The sequence below is a fragment of the Lepisosteus platostomus genome, chromosome 3, assembly GCF_059453375.1.
Source record: "Lepisosteus platostomus isolate fLepPlt1 chromosome 3, fLepPlt1.hap1, whole genome shotgun sequence".
NCBI classification, from domain to species: domain Eukaryota; kingdom Metazoa; phylum Chordata; class Actinopteri; order Semionotiformes; family Lepisosteidae; genus Lepisosteus; species Lepisosteus platostomus.
In genome coordinates, this window is record NC_142613.1 from 37655811 (window position 1) to 37670271 (window position 14461).

At 38.4% G+C, this 14461-nt stretch overlaps 1 protein-coding gene across 2 annotated transcripts in view; it reads right to left on the reverse strand.

Moving 5' to 3' along the window:
- The window catches only part of LOC148674844 (calpain-9-like), a 36767-nt gene extending 30889 nt beyond the window's left edge, over window positions 1-5878 (reverse strand). For both annotated transcript variants that reach the window (XM_088625521.1, XM_088625522.1), the window contains exons 1-2: window positions 5664-5878; window positions 2799-3050 (exon numbers count right to left, since the gene is read on the reverse strand). In XM_088625521.1, the coding sequence (XP_088481647.1) occupies window positions 2799-3035 (237 nt within the window). In that variant the 5' untranslated portion in view covers window positions 3036-3050; window positions 5664-5878. The remainder of the gene's footprint in view (window positions 1-2798; window positions 3051-5663) is intronic.
- Between the last annotated feature and the right edge of the window lie 8583 nt (window positions 5879-14461).

The following is a 14461-nucleotide window of genomic DNA, read 5'->3' on the forward strand; positions in this document are numbered from 1 at the left end:
TTATTTTTCTGTACAGCTGAGAAGGACAAAGCAAACTGCAATACTTGCAAGTCAAAAAGCTCTTTTTTCTGAATTCATTCACAAAATTATTTATTTTGTCAGGATCACTTTCCTAACTCTGATTATAGACACACTAGTTGAATAATAGTTTATGGTTCGAATAAACTGTCATCAAATGCAACTTTTATGGTTATTTTTCTGCTTCTTTCCTTAGGTAAACACAGGACAAGGGAAAGCAACACTGGGATAGGCAGTGTGGGTGGAGCCAGTGGTAAATGTGGTTTATACCACACTCATGACTTTCAATAACAGCACAAAGACACTTTAAAAGTCCTTACTATGAGCAGTGAATCATTTTAATCATGACAATGGTATGCATATGATGCATATAATCTATTACAAACAGAGAGTAAACTAATATGAAAAGGTTAATGAAAGTTATTAAATATGTTTTAAAATTTTATACCTAATTTGCAGTTTCAGCACTCACTACTACTACCTGTGAGGAGATGCTTACTTTTCATCAGAAAGTAATATTTTGTATATTGAGGCAAACAAGATAATGACACTATTTTAGAACCATCCTTTTGTTCAACCTGCCCATCTCTTACAAAACTCAGACATGGATGTTGAACATTTGCCTCAAAAGATGGAGACTGGACTGTACTAAAATTAAGATAAAATTGTCTTATTACCTAATATGTGCCAGTGATATAAAGTCTTGCACTGATCTAGAATTATTCAATATGTGAGAGGATATTTAAATATCTGTGGTTAATTTGCTTTTAAATTCAGCACAACATCTCAACTGAAAAACTTTCAAAGGAAATGTATGATATGTGTTAGAAATGTTTTCTTTCATAATAAAAAAAATTATTGCTGATTGAAGATACAAACATATAGCTATGTATATATGTATAGAAATATAGCTATGTATAACAGAACAACAATAAATGATTTCACACTAAAGGATGGTTATTGTTTCCATTTAAATGTCTATTTAATCATTTAGCTACTGTAATTTGCTATTATATTTAATAATCTACTAGGTCAGCAAATGAAGAAAACAGACATTTAAAGTAATGATTAATTTCATAAACCTTTTCTGGTCTTTTATCCAAAGCCTTAACACAAATATCTAACATGAATCATTTTCCAAATTCAGGATATTTTGAAATACATATTAGCAATAATAAGTTATTTATTAAAAATTAGATAGGTGTCAAGGCTACAATATCCATGTTGTCAAAAAAAACAAACAAATACTATAGCTGGAAAATCCTGTACCTTCCAGATCCAGGTAATTTCTTTGCATAAGGAGGTGTGAATGTTTGCTAAACTACCTAATCATGTTGTGGTGGCCGATTCACCGAAACCATTTAAGAAATAGCTTTATAATGTCTTTATAATGTCTTCAGTTTATTAGTAACCATTTGTTCTGATGTTTTTGTATTTCACAAATAATTGAAAGATTTATAGTCTAAGTGTTAATAACAATAAGACATAAACAGAGAGATCGTATTGTGAATGATTATTTAAAAGTATTAAAGGTGTTTATGCTCAATTCATATAATTATACAGACAAATGTGGAAAAGAGCATTGAGATACCCTTTTAGCTTCTTTATACATATTCCTCCAGTAACGCAATATAGACCCTTCCAACAGGCATACATTCAAAGTATAGTTTGTACCCCATAATTAATAATAAGTGCTTACAATTACAGTTTTCTGGACACTCCACTCAAAGTGCTTTACACCACCACCACCGATGTGTAGCATTCACCTGGATGATGCAACAGCAGCCATAGTGCACCAGTACGCTCACCACAATCTGCTATCCGGGGGGAAGGAGGACAGAGTGATGAAGCCAATTCATAGATTGTAGGGATTATTAGGAGGCTATGATTGGCTAAGGTCAATGGGATATTTGGCCAGGACACCGGGGTGACACCCCTACTCTTTTAGAAAAATGGCCTGGGATTTTGAATGACCACGGAGTCAGATTTACGTCTCATCCAATGGATGGTGTCTTTTTTTACAGTATAGTGAATCTGTCACTATATTGGGGCATTAGGACCCACATAGACCGCAGGGTGAGCGCCACCTGCTGGCCCCACTGATACCTCTTCCAGCAGCAACCTTAGCTTTCCCAGGAGGTCTCCCATCCAGGTACTAACCAGGCTCACTTCTTCTTAGCTTCATGGGGTCACCAGATGTGAGTTGCAGGGTAATATGGCCGCTGGCTTAAAGAGATGTGGGAGTATGTAACAAGTTTCCCAGTCATGTTGTTGAAACTGATACCCTGGCTTCCTTCAGGAAAGAGCTGACTTAGGTCCTAAGTGAAAAAAGCAATATTCCTCTCTGCTGTATAGAGCACATGTTGAGACATATCTAGCCATCCATGTTCTAACTGTTTTATCCAAAACAGGGTCACTGGGGTGCCCGAGCCTACCCTCGCAAGTTATTGGCACATAGTGGGATACACTCAGGGTGGGGCGCCAGGCCATCACAGGGCATACACTCACACCAGGGTAATTTCCCCAGAAGCACAGTACAGTATGTTTTTGGACTGGAGCATCCAGAGGAAACCCACACAAACAAGGGTAGAGCATTCAAACTCCATGCAAATGGAACTGAGACAAGCGACAATGCTAGCCATTGTTTGACTTATCATTTTATGTAAATAGTATTGAAGTGGAAATGCTTTTCATTCCATGTCAATTTGTGACTTCTAAATAAATGCTGTTATGTCAGCTGTAAGGAGAACCAGAATTTTTTTTTAAATCCCTGGACTTACCCTTGGTCTTTTCCATACAACTCTTGCCATCTCATCTGGTTGTAGCAGACCAAAGCCAATAGAATCTCTGCTTGGTGGGAAAGTCTCATCCACAAATCTCACTCTCTTTATCAGACAGTAGGTGCGCAGCTGTTCAAAGTCTTGGCCACAGAACTTCTCTGGATTGTTAAGAGATCCTTGACCTTCTTGCCTCTGACGATCCCTCATAATGTTCAGACAGACTCCAGGGGGAGGCATTATTGCTTCTCAAGTCTGTGGAGTTAAAATAGGAAGAGTAAAGCTAAAGATGAACATGTGGCGTTTCATCTTTTAATCTAGCATCAAGGAAATAAGTCGGGTTTTATTTTCCTGTTTGGCATTATGAAGCTAGCTGAGGAATATTTCTTTGTTAATTGTATTTTGAGGATACATATCACAAATGTATGATCTTCGTTGTTGTCTGATGTGTGAGTTTTCTTACCAGGGTTAATTTAATTCAATTACATTAAGGCAGGTGAGTCATGGACTGGCATTATGTCATTTCTAAAGGCAAAATGTTTCAATTTGTCATAAAAAAATCTAATGATTAAAATCCATTATTTATTAATAAATCTAATTATTCATGAAATCACAAATTTTATCTTACTTAGATGCCATCATGGCATTCTATGAAGAGTTTCAGAGTTTAAGATGTCAAACATTCCACTGTAGAACTAAAACATAAAATCACACTTGCTTCAAACTTACTGCTCTCAGTTAAACATTTTTTCAACACTTTTTCTCAAATATTGAGCCCAGGTCAGAAATAATTTTGAAACATGTGAGACCTAGAGATATATACTGTACTACAGCTGTTATACAGAATGTGACAGTATGTGAATGATATTAAAAATAAAGTCATTGTGACATTGTGTAGTATATTCAAGTTTTTAATAGCTAAGTTATGACTGGAGTCGGGTGTTGTCCTGTTTTCTGCTTGTGACTACACTGTTGCAGCCCTTACCAGAAATAAGTATACCTGTAGGTAGAATAGGCATAAGATTTCTTATATAGTAAATGATGGATGGATACCTAATTTAATCAGAAACAAAAAAGACATACTGTAAATTGCAAATGTTAACCATTATAATGCAATGCTTTTGTTTATTTGCAGTATATACAATACATTTTTACAGATCTTTAGCCTAACCTGGTAGCCTAAAGTAAACTTGCTAACTGAATAGACCATATGGATTCTGTTCGATTAGGAACAATTCAATTGTTAGGACTAACTTAAAACTTATCATAAGAACATATGAATGTTTACAAATGACCATTTTGTATCTAATAGCTTATTGATCTATCTCATCCAGCTGTTTTTTTAAGGAACCTTGGGTTTCTGTGTTTAAAAACATGGCAGAGTAACTTTTTCCATATTCTTACAATCCTTTGGGTAAAGAAGTAGTTCCCATTTAAATGCAATTCCACATAGTTTTCACTTGTGTTGTCTAGTTTGTGTTTCACTATTCATTCTGACGAAGTGTGTCTCAATGCCTTTAAGAATTTTGAATACTTGTCTCTCTGTTTAAGACTCAGTTCTTTCCCCTTGTGATTAAAATCCAGAATATACTGTACAGTACCTAGTTGCACTTATCAGTTTCTAGAGCACCAATATCTTTTCTGTAATGCAGGGACCAAATACAGTAAGCTCAAAATATTCTAAATGAGACTCTACTAGTACATAATACATTTTTAAGATAACACCCCTTGCTAAGTTTTACTATATATCCTAACGTTTTCCAATCGGAACAGAGGAAGGGCCTTCTTTTCTGTCTGGTCTCTTGGTTTCTGTATCTCTTCTCATGGTTTCTCCAGCCATCTCTATGCTAATCAAGCTAAAGTAGTTTACATTTTTACAACTCTTGAAAAAGGGAAATGTTTGCCTACGATAGGCAAAAATTACATTTTAATAAAATGAGGTAAAGTTCCAAGAAAAACTCCTATGCAAAACAAAAACATTAGAACAAAATAAGACAAAAAAAAAGACTACTTTTCAGTTGGAAGACCTGAAGAATTGAAAGGACAAAATATTTTAAGCTATTATTAACTACCAATAAACAAGTTCACAGCTGATTAGTCAGTATTAATAATATTGCATGACAGGACTTTCTACCCTGCCTTGTGCCCATTGCCTGCTGGGAAAGGCTCCGGTTCAAGGCGGATTTGTGGATTTATCAGTTGAAAGTATTATCACTCCACCAATTTTCTAACCACTTCTTCCGATTCACAGAAACATACGTCTGCCTATTACCTAAACTCTATTCAGCATCTATTATAACTAAAACATTTTTTTAAACTATTTTTGAATAGTGAGCTCTGAAATTGTTTGAACCTAAACCAATTTGAAGTCTTGCAGGATGAACCGGCACTGGGAAAGTACCTGCTCTCAGTATAACTGTGTTCTAGGTCTACAAGAAAATTAGGAGGAAACAGATGACATTGCCGTAAAAAAGCTGTGTAACAGAATGACAAGACCTACCTAGCAAAGTAAACACTTTCTAAGAAAGTCTATACACTGCTCCATTTTCTTTCAATCATAGATCAGTAATATACACTGATTCTCTTAGTAGCATATCAATAAATTGTCTAGAAAATTGTTCTGGAAAAGTGAAGGCTAATTACTGCAGTTGTCAGTTTACATCTGCATTATTAGTATCCTAATTTCTGTCACTTAATGAAATTATGATTAAATAATCAACAATAAAAGTGAGCATTTAAATATATATATATATGCTATATTGATAATAAATATATAACATACTTTACATTTTCCATTGCATCAAAACTTAGTTTCTGAAAACATTGTTTTTGTCTGAATGAGAATCTGAAAGAATACAAAAACCTTACCTGCTTATGCGTAACAGGAATCTGATAAACTCTGAGCAGGCCTTCACCCACCCGTGAACAACAATGTAAAAAAGGTACTTGTGTCTGTCTTCACTGTGCCTTCAGATCTTTAAATGCTTATCAGACAGTCAAAATTGTTAGCATGACATTATCTTCATGAAAACGCAACTCTTGACTGAAGTCTGTTTCCTTGGTTTCTGGCAGAGCACTCTAAAGGTGACTCCTCCCACATGCTCTTCACAATTTTAAAACAGGTTGGTTTAGTTTATTGGAACATAATATATTAGCTCACCTAAACCTTGTTCTTTAACCTGTGGCTATGAAAGTCGTTTCCCATCTCACTACACACATTCATGTTACACCTTACTTTCACTCATGTACTATGTACAGTACTTTATAGAAATTATCTAGAAGATAAAGTATCCACAAATGTATAATATATAAATTGACACAATTAGATACAACAGAACTGAAAGCAAGTTTACAATTATCATCAAAACACAGAGAGACAGGTTCAGAAATAATTTTTATACCCAAGGGTTGAGTGTCACAAATAACTAATAGCTTATTGCAAAGTCACTGTAACAAACAGTTCTTTCCGGACCCTATGCGGACGACACAATCCGAAGAAGTGGGGAAACACTAGGGAAACGTCATGCAGGAATACGGGGCTGAAGACAGGGGGGCGTGTCCAAGGTGCGCTGGTGCACGGGGGAGGTGTGGCCGAGGCGAACAATCCAAAAGAGTAGTCCTTAGAGAGAATCCAAACAAGTGGGTAAGTCCAAAACCAGGAGATCCATCAGAACAAGGAATTAAAACACGAAGGCCGGGTCGGAACCGGCAGACAGGGAACAGGAACAGGAACCGAGATTAAAACCTTAACGGGACCAGGCGCTTCCAGGTCCCGGACTCGCACGGTACGGAAACCAGATGCAGAGCCCGGATGAGCGTCAGCGCCTGGCTTTTAAGGTGGGCTGGGAATAGGAATCAGGTGCGCAGAATAAAGTCTCAAGTGAAAGGGCTGGAGCACCCTTAAGGAGGGGGGACTATAATCGTGACAGTCACTACCTGATTGACTACGATCTGTTATGACCGATTGTTGAATGTTGTATTTTCTGCACTGTCTACTGCACACTGTTGTTTACCATTGTAAAATATTTACTATTGTTTAATATTGTATGTTGTTTTTCAATACTGTATGTTGTATATTCCACTTTGTGTTGTATTGTATATTGGATGATAATGTCTTTTTGCACTACTTTCTTACTATTTTTTATATTGTCTTCACCTTTTGGTAGACTAAGGGAACAAACATGAATAAGAATTCCAATGTACTTATTACAAATGGCAAATAACTTTTGAACTTGAACTAATATTTTTCCTAAATAAAAAAATAAAGTACAGTTTAACCACAAGTAAAACAAAAGGTAAATATACAAATGATTTATTTCAGATTCAACAAATGGTTTAGAATTCAAGGACATATTGAACATGTTTGAATTCTTTCACTTTGTCACAGTCCCAAAAAGCAGACATGCTTCTGCAATCTCTTAGAAATTAGATTCTTAATTGTTTATATACAGACTCATCTTCAACATTATTTTCCATAATTACTCGTTAAAGACTCTGCTGTGAACCATTTCCTAACCTAACCCCATGGCGCTACTGCCCTTGTTGAGCCCTGGCCTCCTCCACGCCTCTCGGTCCTGAGCCAGTCTTCACCATCCTCTCACTCTCAACTTTCTGAGGCCTCCTTCAACATCGTCCATCCATCTCTTGCAGGGACGCCCTTGAAGCTTCCTTCTGGCTTTTGACAGAAGACTATCCGTACCCCTCTGATATCGTTTTTCCACTCTAGATGTCCAAGCCAGCGTAGCCGTGCCGCTCTTACCTCTGCGGTTATTGGGGGATCCTCATACAGCTTGTAGAGCTCGACGTCGGTTCTTATTCGCCGCTCTCCCCCTTCCTGGACTGGCCTGAAGATCTTTCGGAGGATCTTTCACTCCCACGTGTTAAGGAGTTCCGCATCTCTCTTTGTCAGCACCCATGTCACCGCTGCTTAGGTTACCACAGGGTGGATAATGGTCCGATATATCACCTTCAATACCCTCCTGGACAAAAGTCTGGTCTTCATCAGGTCCTGCACACTAAAGTAGCATCGATTTCCTGCATTGATTCTCCCTCTAATTTCCAGACTGATTTCATTTTTCTCAGAGATCAGCGATCCCAGGTATTTAAAAGTACTGACTTTCTCGAACTGGTAGCCCTGGATTTCGAGCATCGCTGGTGATGGTGCCCTTCCTGGTCATCACCATGTACAGTATTTGGTCTTCGCCATATTGATGGTTAGCCCAAGCCTGGTTGAAGCTTCTTCCAGCTGAATAAAGTTTTCTTTAAGGTTTTGGACGTTTCTACCCAGCAAATCGACATCATCCGCATAGGCTAAATACTGCCCCAATCTATTCAGTAATGTTCCTCCTCTGTTGATGTCGATGTTCCGTATCACTAGTTCTAGAACTAAGTTGAATAGTAAGCACGAGAGTGTATCTCCTTGTCTAAGGCCTTGTCTCACCTGAAACTCACGTGATACCTGGTTCTGCACCTTCACCTTAACACTGGTTTTGGTCATGGTCATCTTTACAAGCCTGATCAACTCCTAGCTGTCCCAGCGTCTGGTACAAGTATGCTCTATCAACACAACGCTTGTAATCTACGAATAGTTGATGGACATCAGTGTTATATTCATAGCACTTCTAAAATGCATCTGATAGTGAATATATGATCCATCGTTGACCGATTACATTGAAACTCACACTGGTAGTCTCCAAGGACTTGCGCAGCATGGGCTTCTTAACTACTGTCTAGTACTTTCGAGAAAACCTTATACACAACTTTCAGCAGGGAGATCCCGTAGTAGTTCGAGTAGTCTAGTTTTTACCCCTTTTTGCGAATTGGGCAGACGAGGGCAACGCTCCACTCGTCCGGCATATTTCCTTCCACCCATATCCTGTTTATTAGCTTGTATAGGCTGTGAACTGTTTCCACTTTAAACAAACATTAACATCACAGTTTTCTTTTCATGTGCTCCCATTAAGTAAGATAGAAGAAGGAGCTAATAATATTCTTGTTTCTAGTAATCTAACTTTGGTACCACAAAGTGTGTATACATTCTCACCCTTCAGCACAGAACAGTGTTGGTGTGGTATTATTATAGTTGTGCGGCTATCAGATGGCTTGGTAATAATAATTGTTGCTTTAATTGCTAACACAGAGCATTAACTGATAAAACTTTAAAACACCATTTTATTGTGTTACACGATTGGTATTATAAAACTGAGTCTGTATCAACCATTTCTTATATTCTTATAAAAGGGTGTACTCTACATTATGGGTTCACTATCCCTGTAAGAAGAAGGATTTTTTTCAAAGCAGAGTCCTATATGAAGCAGTAAAAAGACAAAATGAAACTAACTTTCAAACATATATTTGCATCAATAATAAAACTGCAAAAAGAAACTGAAATCTTCATGAAGGTGAAAGTCTAAAGTTTAAAGAATATACCTAGTAATTCAGAAAGCGAAACAGAAAAAAGCACTTGAGATTATACAAATAGCCTTTTCCATTATAAAAATGCATAATAAAACTTCCATATCTATATACAGTAAGTGATAAGAAAGTTGCATGATCTCAAGATACTACAAATGAGAATGTTGTACCACACAGTATATAATATTATAAAGAAGCACAAAGTCAAAACTACAACCATGCTTCTGATTAACTGGGGATTTTTAATGTAGAGAAGGTAACTCCAGTCATTTCTTAGGATTAAGAAGATACAAAATATAATTAGAATAGTCATTAATCAGGAATATTATAAAGTACTCCTGGGTGGCAATAATAACTAATTATGAGTACATTACTATGAGTACATTAATTAGAGTGCTAATTACTAATGACAGTTAAAGTGTAACTGTTAGGCTACAGTGCTAACAACAATAATGGTTGTTTTTTCCAATATTGTAATAACGCTAAGCACACAGCCACACTGAACCCCAAATGTCTTGCACATGAAAGTTCTGAAACTTGTTTTGCTGAATATGTAGTAGGAAGCTCTTGACAGAAGTGTGAATAGAAAATAATTTTACTTGCAAAAATATGATCTGGAGGATTTGGGCTGAAGAACTGATGGAAATGATCTGTTAAGATGTGTGTGATTGTTCCTAGTGTGTGTGTGGCTTTAAATGTGCTTTCAAATGGTGCTTTATGGCAAGAGGAGTTTGCAGCATACTGTAAGTATGATCCTTATGGCTGACATACATGAAATACTGTATACATGTAATGCTGTTAATCAGTAACATATATATATATAGTATGACAAAACATTTTAACATCACAATTTAATAAAAGTGTTAATTTATCAGAATCCTTTTCACAAACTGGTTAACCAGCCTTTTGTATTATAAAATCATCCACAAGACTGAAGGAAGTACTTTTAAATGGAATGAACGGTAATTCTGTGAGAAACGATATATAGGTCAGTTGCCAAGAATAATTATATTGTCAAACAGTTTTTCTAAGCATAGTGACTAAGATAAAGCATTTTTTCAGAGTTAAAAATTCCATACTGATAAGGTGTATTAATTCCAAGGCAGGTGTTTTTCCTGTGAGGTCTTTCTTAAGCAACTGCCTCGTGATTGGAGTCTGACTACTGTATGTCCTGAAAACGATGTCAGTCCATTACAAGCCAGATGCACAACAATAATTGCCAGACCCTTGTTTACCTTATACAGTAATTGTTTATATTTTGATGGTTTTCAGGCCAAGCTATACTGTATGTACTGTAAATGAAAAACAGAATATCAAAGTATAGGATATAGTACATAATTGTTTACATGTGCCTCAGTATCATTCCACCTTTCACATAACTCATACATCTCCTGTGCATATATAATAATATACATAATGTGATTATAAAACATGTTACATCTAAAGAAGGAAAGATTAAAAATCCATTTAAAAAAATATATCTCTCAAAAGTTGTTTTTTTCTTTCAAGAATTAATTATTAAATAATAAGAGGCAGCTGACATCTTTGTCAGTGTTCACATTTGTGACACAATCAAAAGGGATCACCTAGTCTGGCACATGAGGGCCCATGGCCCTGATCAGTAGACAGAAAGGCAGAAGAGTCTTTAACACTTCTCTACTCTACTCTACTGCTGTGAATGAGTAAACATATCCAGTTTGCTTTGTAACAGGTTACCCTTTATCCTGTTGTTTCCTTTGTTTTCTTTATGGCTCATACTGGAGTTACAGTTTCTATATGTATTGTGTACACAGCAAAGGGATCTGATTTTCTATCAGTAAAACCTCTCCTATTGTATTTACTGTGTCACATTATTTTTTAATCTTCTTCTAGTCTAGCTATTGCATCTGAGTGTTACACACTGCAAAAATTAATGTCCCCGAGCCTTACAGTATGTCATTTTGTTATATCTGACTGCCCGGACTTTAGCTGATGGAAATTTACAAAAGCACTCCATAGTGTATTATCACTCATATGTTATTCACTAATGTCATATGCTATCATGGTCAAACAAACACTAATGTTTGAGATTGACTAAAATTAAAAAATATTGTTTGCCTTGAATTCATAGACTGAGTTTCTGTTAATTATTGATAAAATACTAAATATGAGTGACTGCTTGCACTACAGTTTAGAAAAAATATATATTTACAGTATGTTTTATTATGTATGGTGTGTATATAAGAGGTGGCACAGAACTGTATTTTCTGCCCATGTTCATGTGTATTTCCTCCAGATGATCTAGTTTCCGCCCACAGTTCAAAGACATTTCGGTAGGTTAATTGGCTTCTGGGAAAATTACCCTAATGTGAATGTGTGCGTATTTGTGACTGTGTCTTGTGATGGACTGGCGTCCCGCCCAGGGTGTATATTGTCTTGCACCAGTTGCCTGCCAGGATAGGCTCCTGCTTCCCAGTAACCATGAATTTGATGAAGGTGTTAGAAAATGGATGGATGTTGTATATAAAGGGTTTAATGTCCTTTTAACAAAAGAGTTTCTGTATTGAACTGATGATTCTACTAAGCCACTTGCGGTCACACATTGTAATGTTCATGAGAAATAGATAGATACTTTATTGATCCTGTGAGGGAAATTGCAGTGCAACAGCAGCTTAACACAGACAACACAGCCACATTGTAATGAATGATACAATAATAATAATACAATACATACAATACAATCAGTACAGTGAGAAGTGCACTAAGAAGAGTTACTCACAGTCCAGAACACACAAAGAACAAACCAGAACAGAGCAGCACACAAAAAAGTCGTATTGCACAATATGAATATAAATATAAATGTATTGCACAGGTCCCTGGCATATATTGCACAAAAACGGTTGTAAATGGGAAAAGAAAAAGAATAGATGTATCAGTTTACTGTTTAGTCCAGAAACAGGTTACTGTCAATGTTGCCTTTGCCCAGACGCAAGGTGGATGCGTTGTACAGTCTTATGGCAGAAGGCAAGAATGACCTCCTGTAGCGCTCCCTGTCGCACCGTGGATGGATCAGTCTATTGCTGAATGTGCTCTTCATTTCTACAAGCATGTCATAGAGGGGATGGGAGACGTTGTCCATGATGGCCTCTAGTTTGGAAACCATTCTCCTCCCAATCACTACCTCCAGGGGGTCCAGGTCAGACCCAATGACAGAGCTTGCTCTCCTGATGAGCTTGTTCAGCCTGTTAGAATCCACTGCTCTAATCCCAGAGCCCCAGCATACCACCATGTAGAAAATGGCGCTCGCCACCACCGACTGATAGAACATATGTAGCATCTTACTACACACATTGAAGGACCTGAGCCTCCTCAAGAAGTAAAGTCGGCTCTCACCCTTCTTGTAAATGGCCTCGATGTTCTTAGACCATTCCAGTCTATTATCGATGTGCACTCCCAGGTACATGTACGAGTCCACCATCTCCACGCCACTCCCATAGATGTAGACAGGAGTAGGTTTGACCTTTTTCCTCCTGAAATCTACCACCAGTTCCTTCGTCTTTGTTACATTCAATTGCAGGTGGTTCTCCCCACACCACTGCACAAAGGTGCTGACCAGTCCTCTGCACTCTTCCTCCTGCCCACCCTTGATACATCCCACAATTGCAGAGTCATCTGAAAACTTCTGCAGGCGGCATGACTTTGAGTTGTATTTAAAGTCCGAGGTATAGAGGGTGAAGAGGAATGGAGAAAGAACCGTCCCCTGAGGAGCCCCTGTGTTACTTACTATTGTTCAGACACACAGTTCTGAAGTCTCACAGACTGTGGTCTGCCTGTCAGGTAGTCAGTGATCTACGAGATCATGGAGGCATCGACTTGCATCTCCTCCAGCTTCCTCCTTAGAAGTAAGGGCTGGATGGTATTGAAGGCACTGGAGAAGTCGAAAAACATAATCCTTATGGTGTTGCCAGCCTTGTCCAGGTGTAAGTAGGCCCTTTGCAGCATGTAGATGATTGCATCCTCCACACCAACACTGGGCTGGTAGGCAAACTGTAGGGTGTCCAGTGATGAGCTAACCAGGGGTCTCAGGTGGGATAAGACCAGCCTCTCCACTGTCTTCATGATGTGAGAAGTCAGTGCACCTGGTCTGTAGTCATTGAGAACAGAGGGGCGCCCTGTCTTTGGTACCGGGACCAGGCATGATGTCTTCCAGAGCACAGGGACTTGTGCAGGCTTGGGTTGAATAGTCGCTGGAGCACTCCACTCAGCTGGTCAGCACAAGCCCTCAGAACTCTGGGACTGACATCATCTGCTCCTGTGGCCTTACCCTGGTGCAGCCTCTTCAGCTCCCTCTTCACCTGGTCAGCTGTGATGGTCAGCCTGGCCTGGGGGATGGTACTCATAGCGCTTTCAGTGCTGCAAGTGTTAATGGCAGAGGTGTTCGAGAGTGGCAGCTGTGGGGGATGGGGGGTGAGTACCTGTCGGGGGTTTTAGCTGTTGTATCCCCCCACATGATTGTGGGGGGATGGAGGAGGTGTTGGGCAGTCGCAGATGTGAAGGGTTAGGGAGGGTGTGGCTACGGGGGATGGGTGTTGAGCCACAGAAGGCCCTGAATCAAACCTGTTAAAAAACTGGTTCAACTCGTTGGCCATCTCCAGGTTCCCCTCCGTTGCACCCCCAGCCTGTTTGAAGCCAGTGATCTCTCTCATGCTGCTCCATACGTCCCTCACCTTATTCCTTTGCAGCTTGTCCTATACATTCCTCCTGTAGGCGTCCTTGCTCACTCTTAACTTCTGCTTTTGCTCCCTCTGTACACGCTTGACATCTTCCTTATCCCCCCCTCCTAAAGGCTCTCTTCTTGTCATTCAGAAAAGCCTTCAGGTCGCTAGTGATCCAGGGTTTGTTATTGGAAAAGCAGTGTACGTCTTTGGTGGGGATGGTGTTATCTACGCAGAAGTTAATGTAGTCATAGAAAATGAAATAACATGATTCATTTTGCTCTGAGACAATAACCACTGTACATTGCGTGGGCAAACTGCAGTGTGAAAACAGTGACATTTTGATTGGCATTTTGCTTCGGTTGAGACACCTATGAGATCGTTTCTCAACATTTGTGTTAACATACTGTGACTTGTTACAGAATAAAAATTTACCGAAAATAATTCTACCTCTACCTCAAATTGCAATAACTGCATTATTTTAGTATTTTCCATCCCTTTATTTACACATAACAAGCCACTAAAAATGTAATATATAATGAATGAAGCCGAGTATGC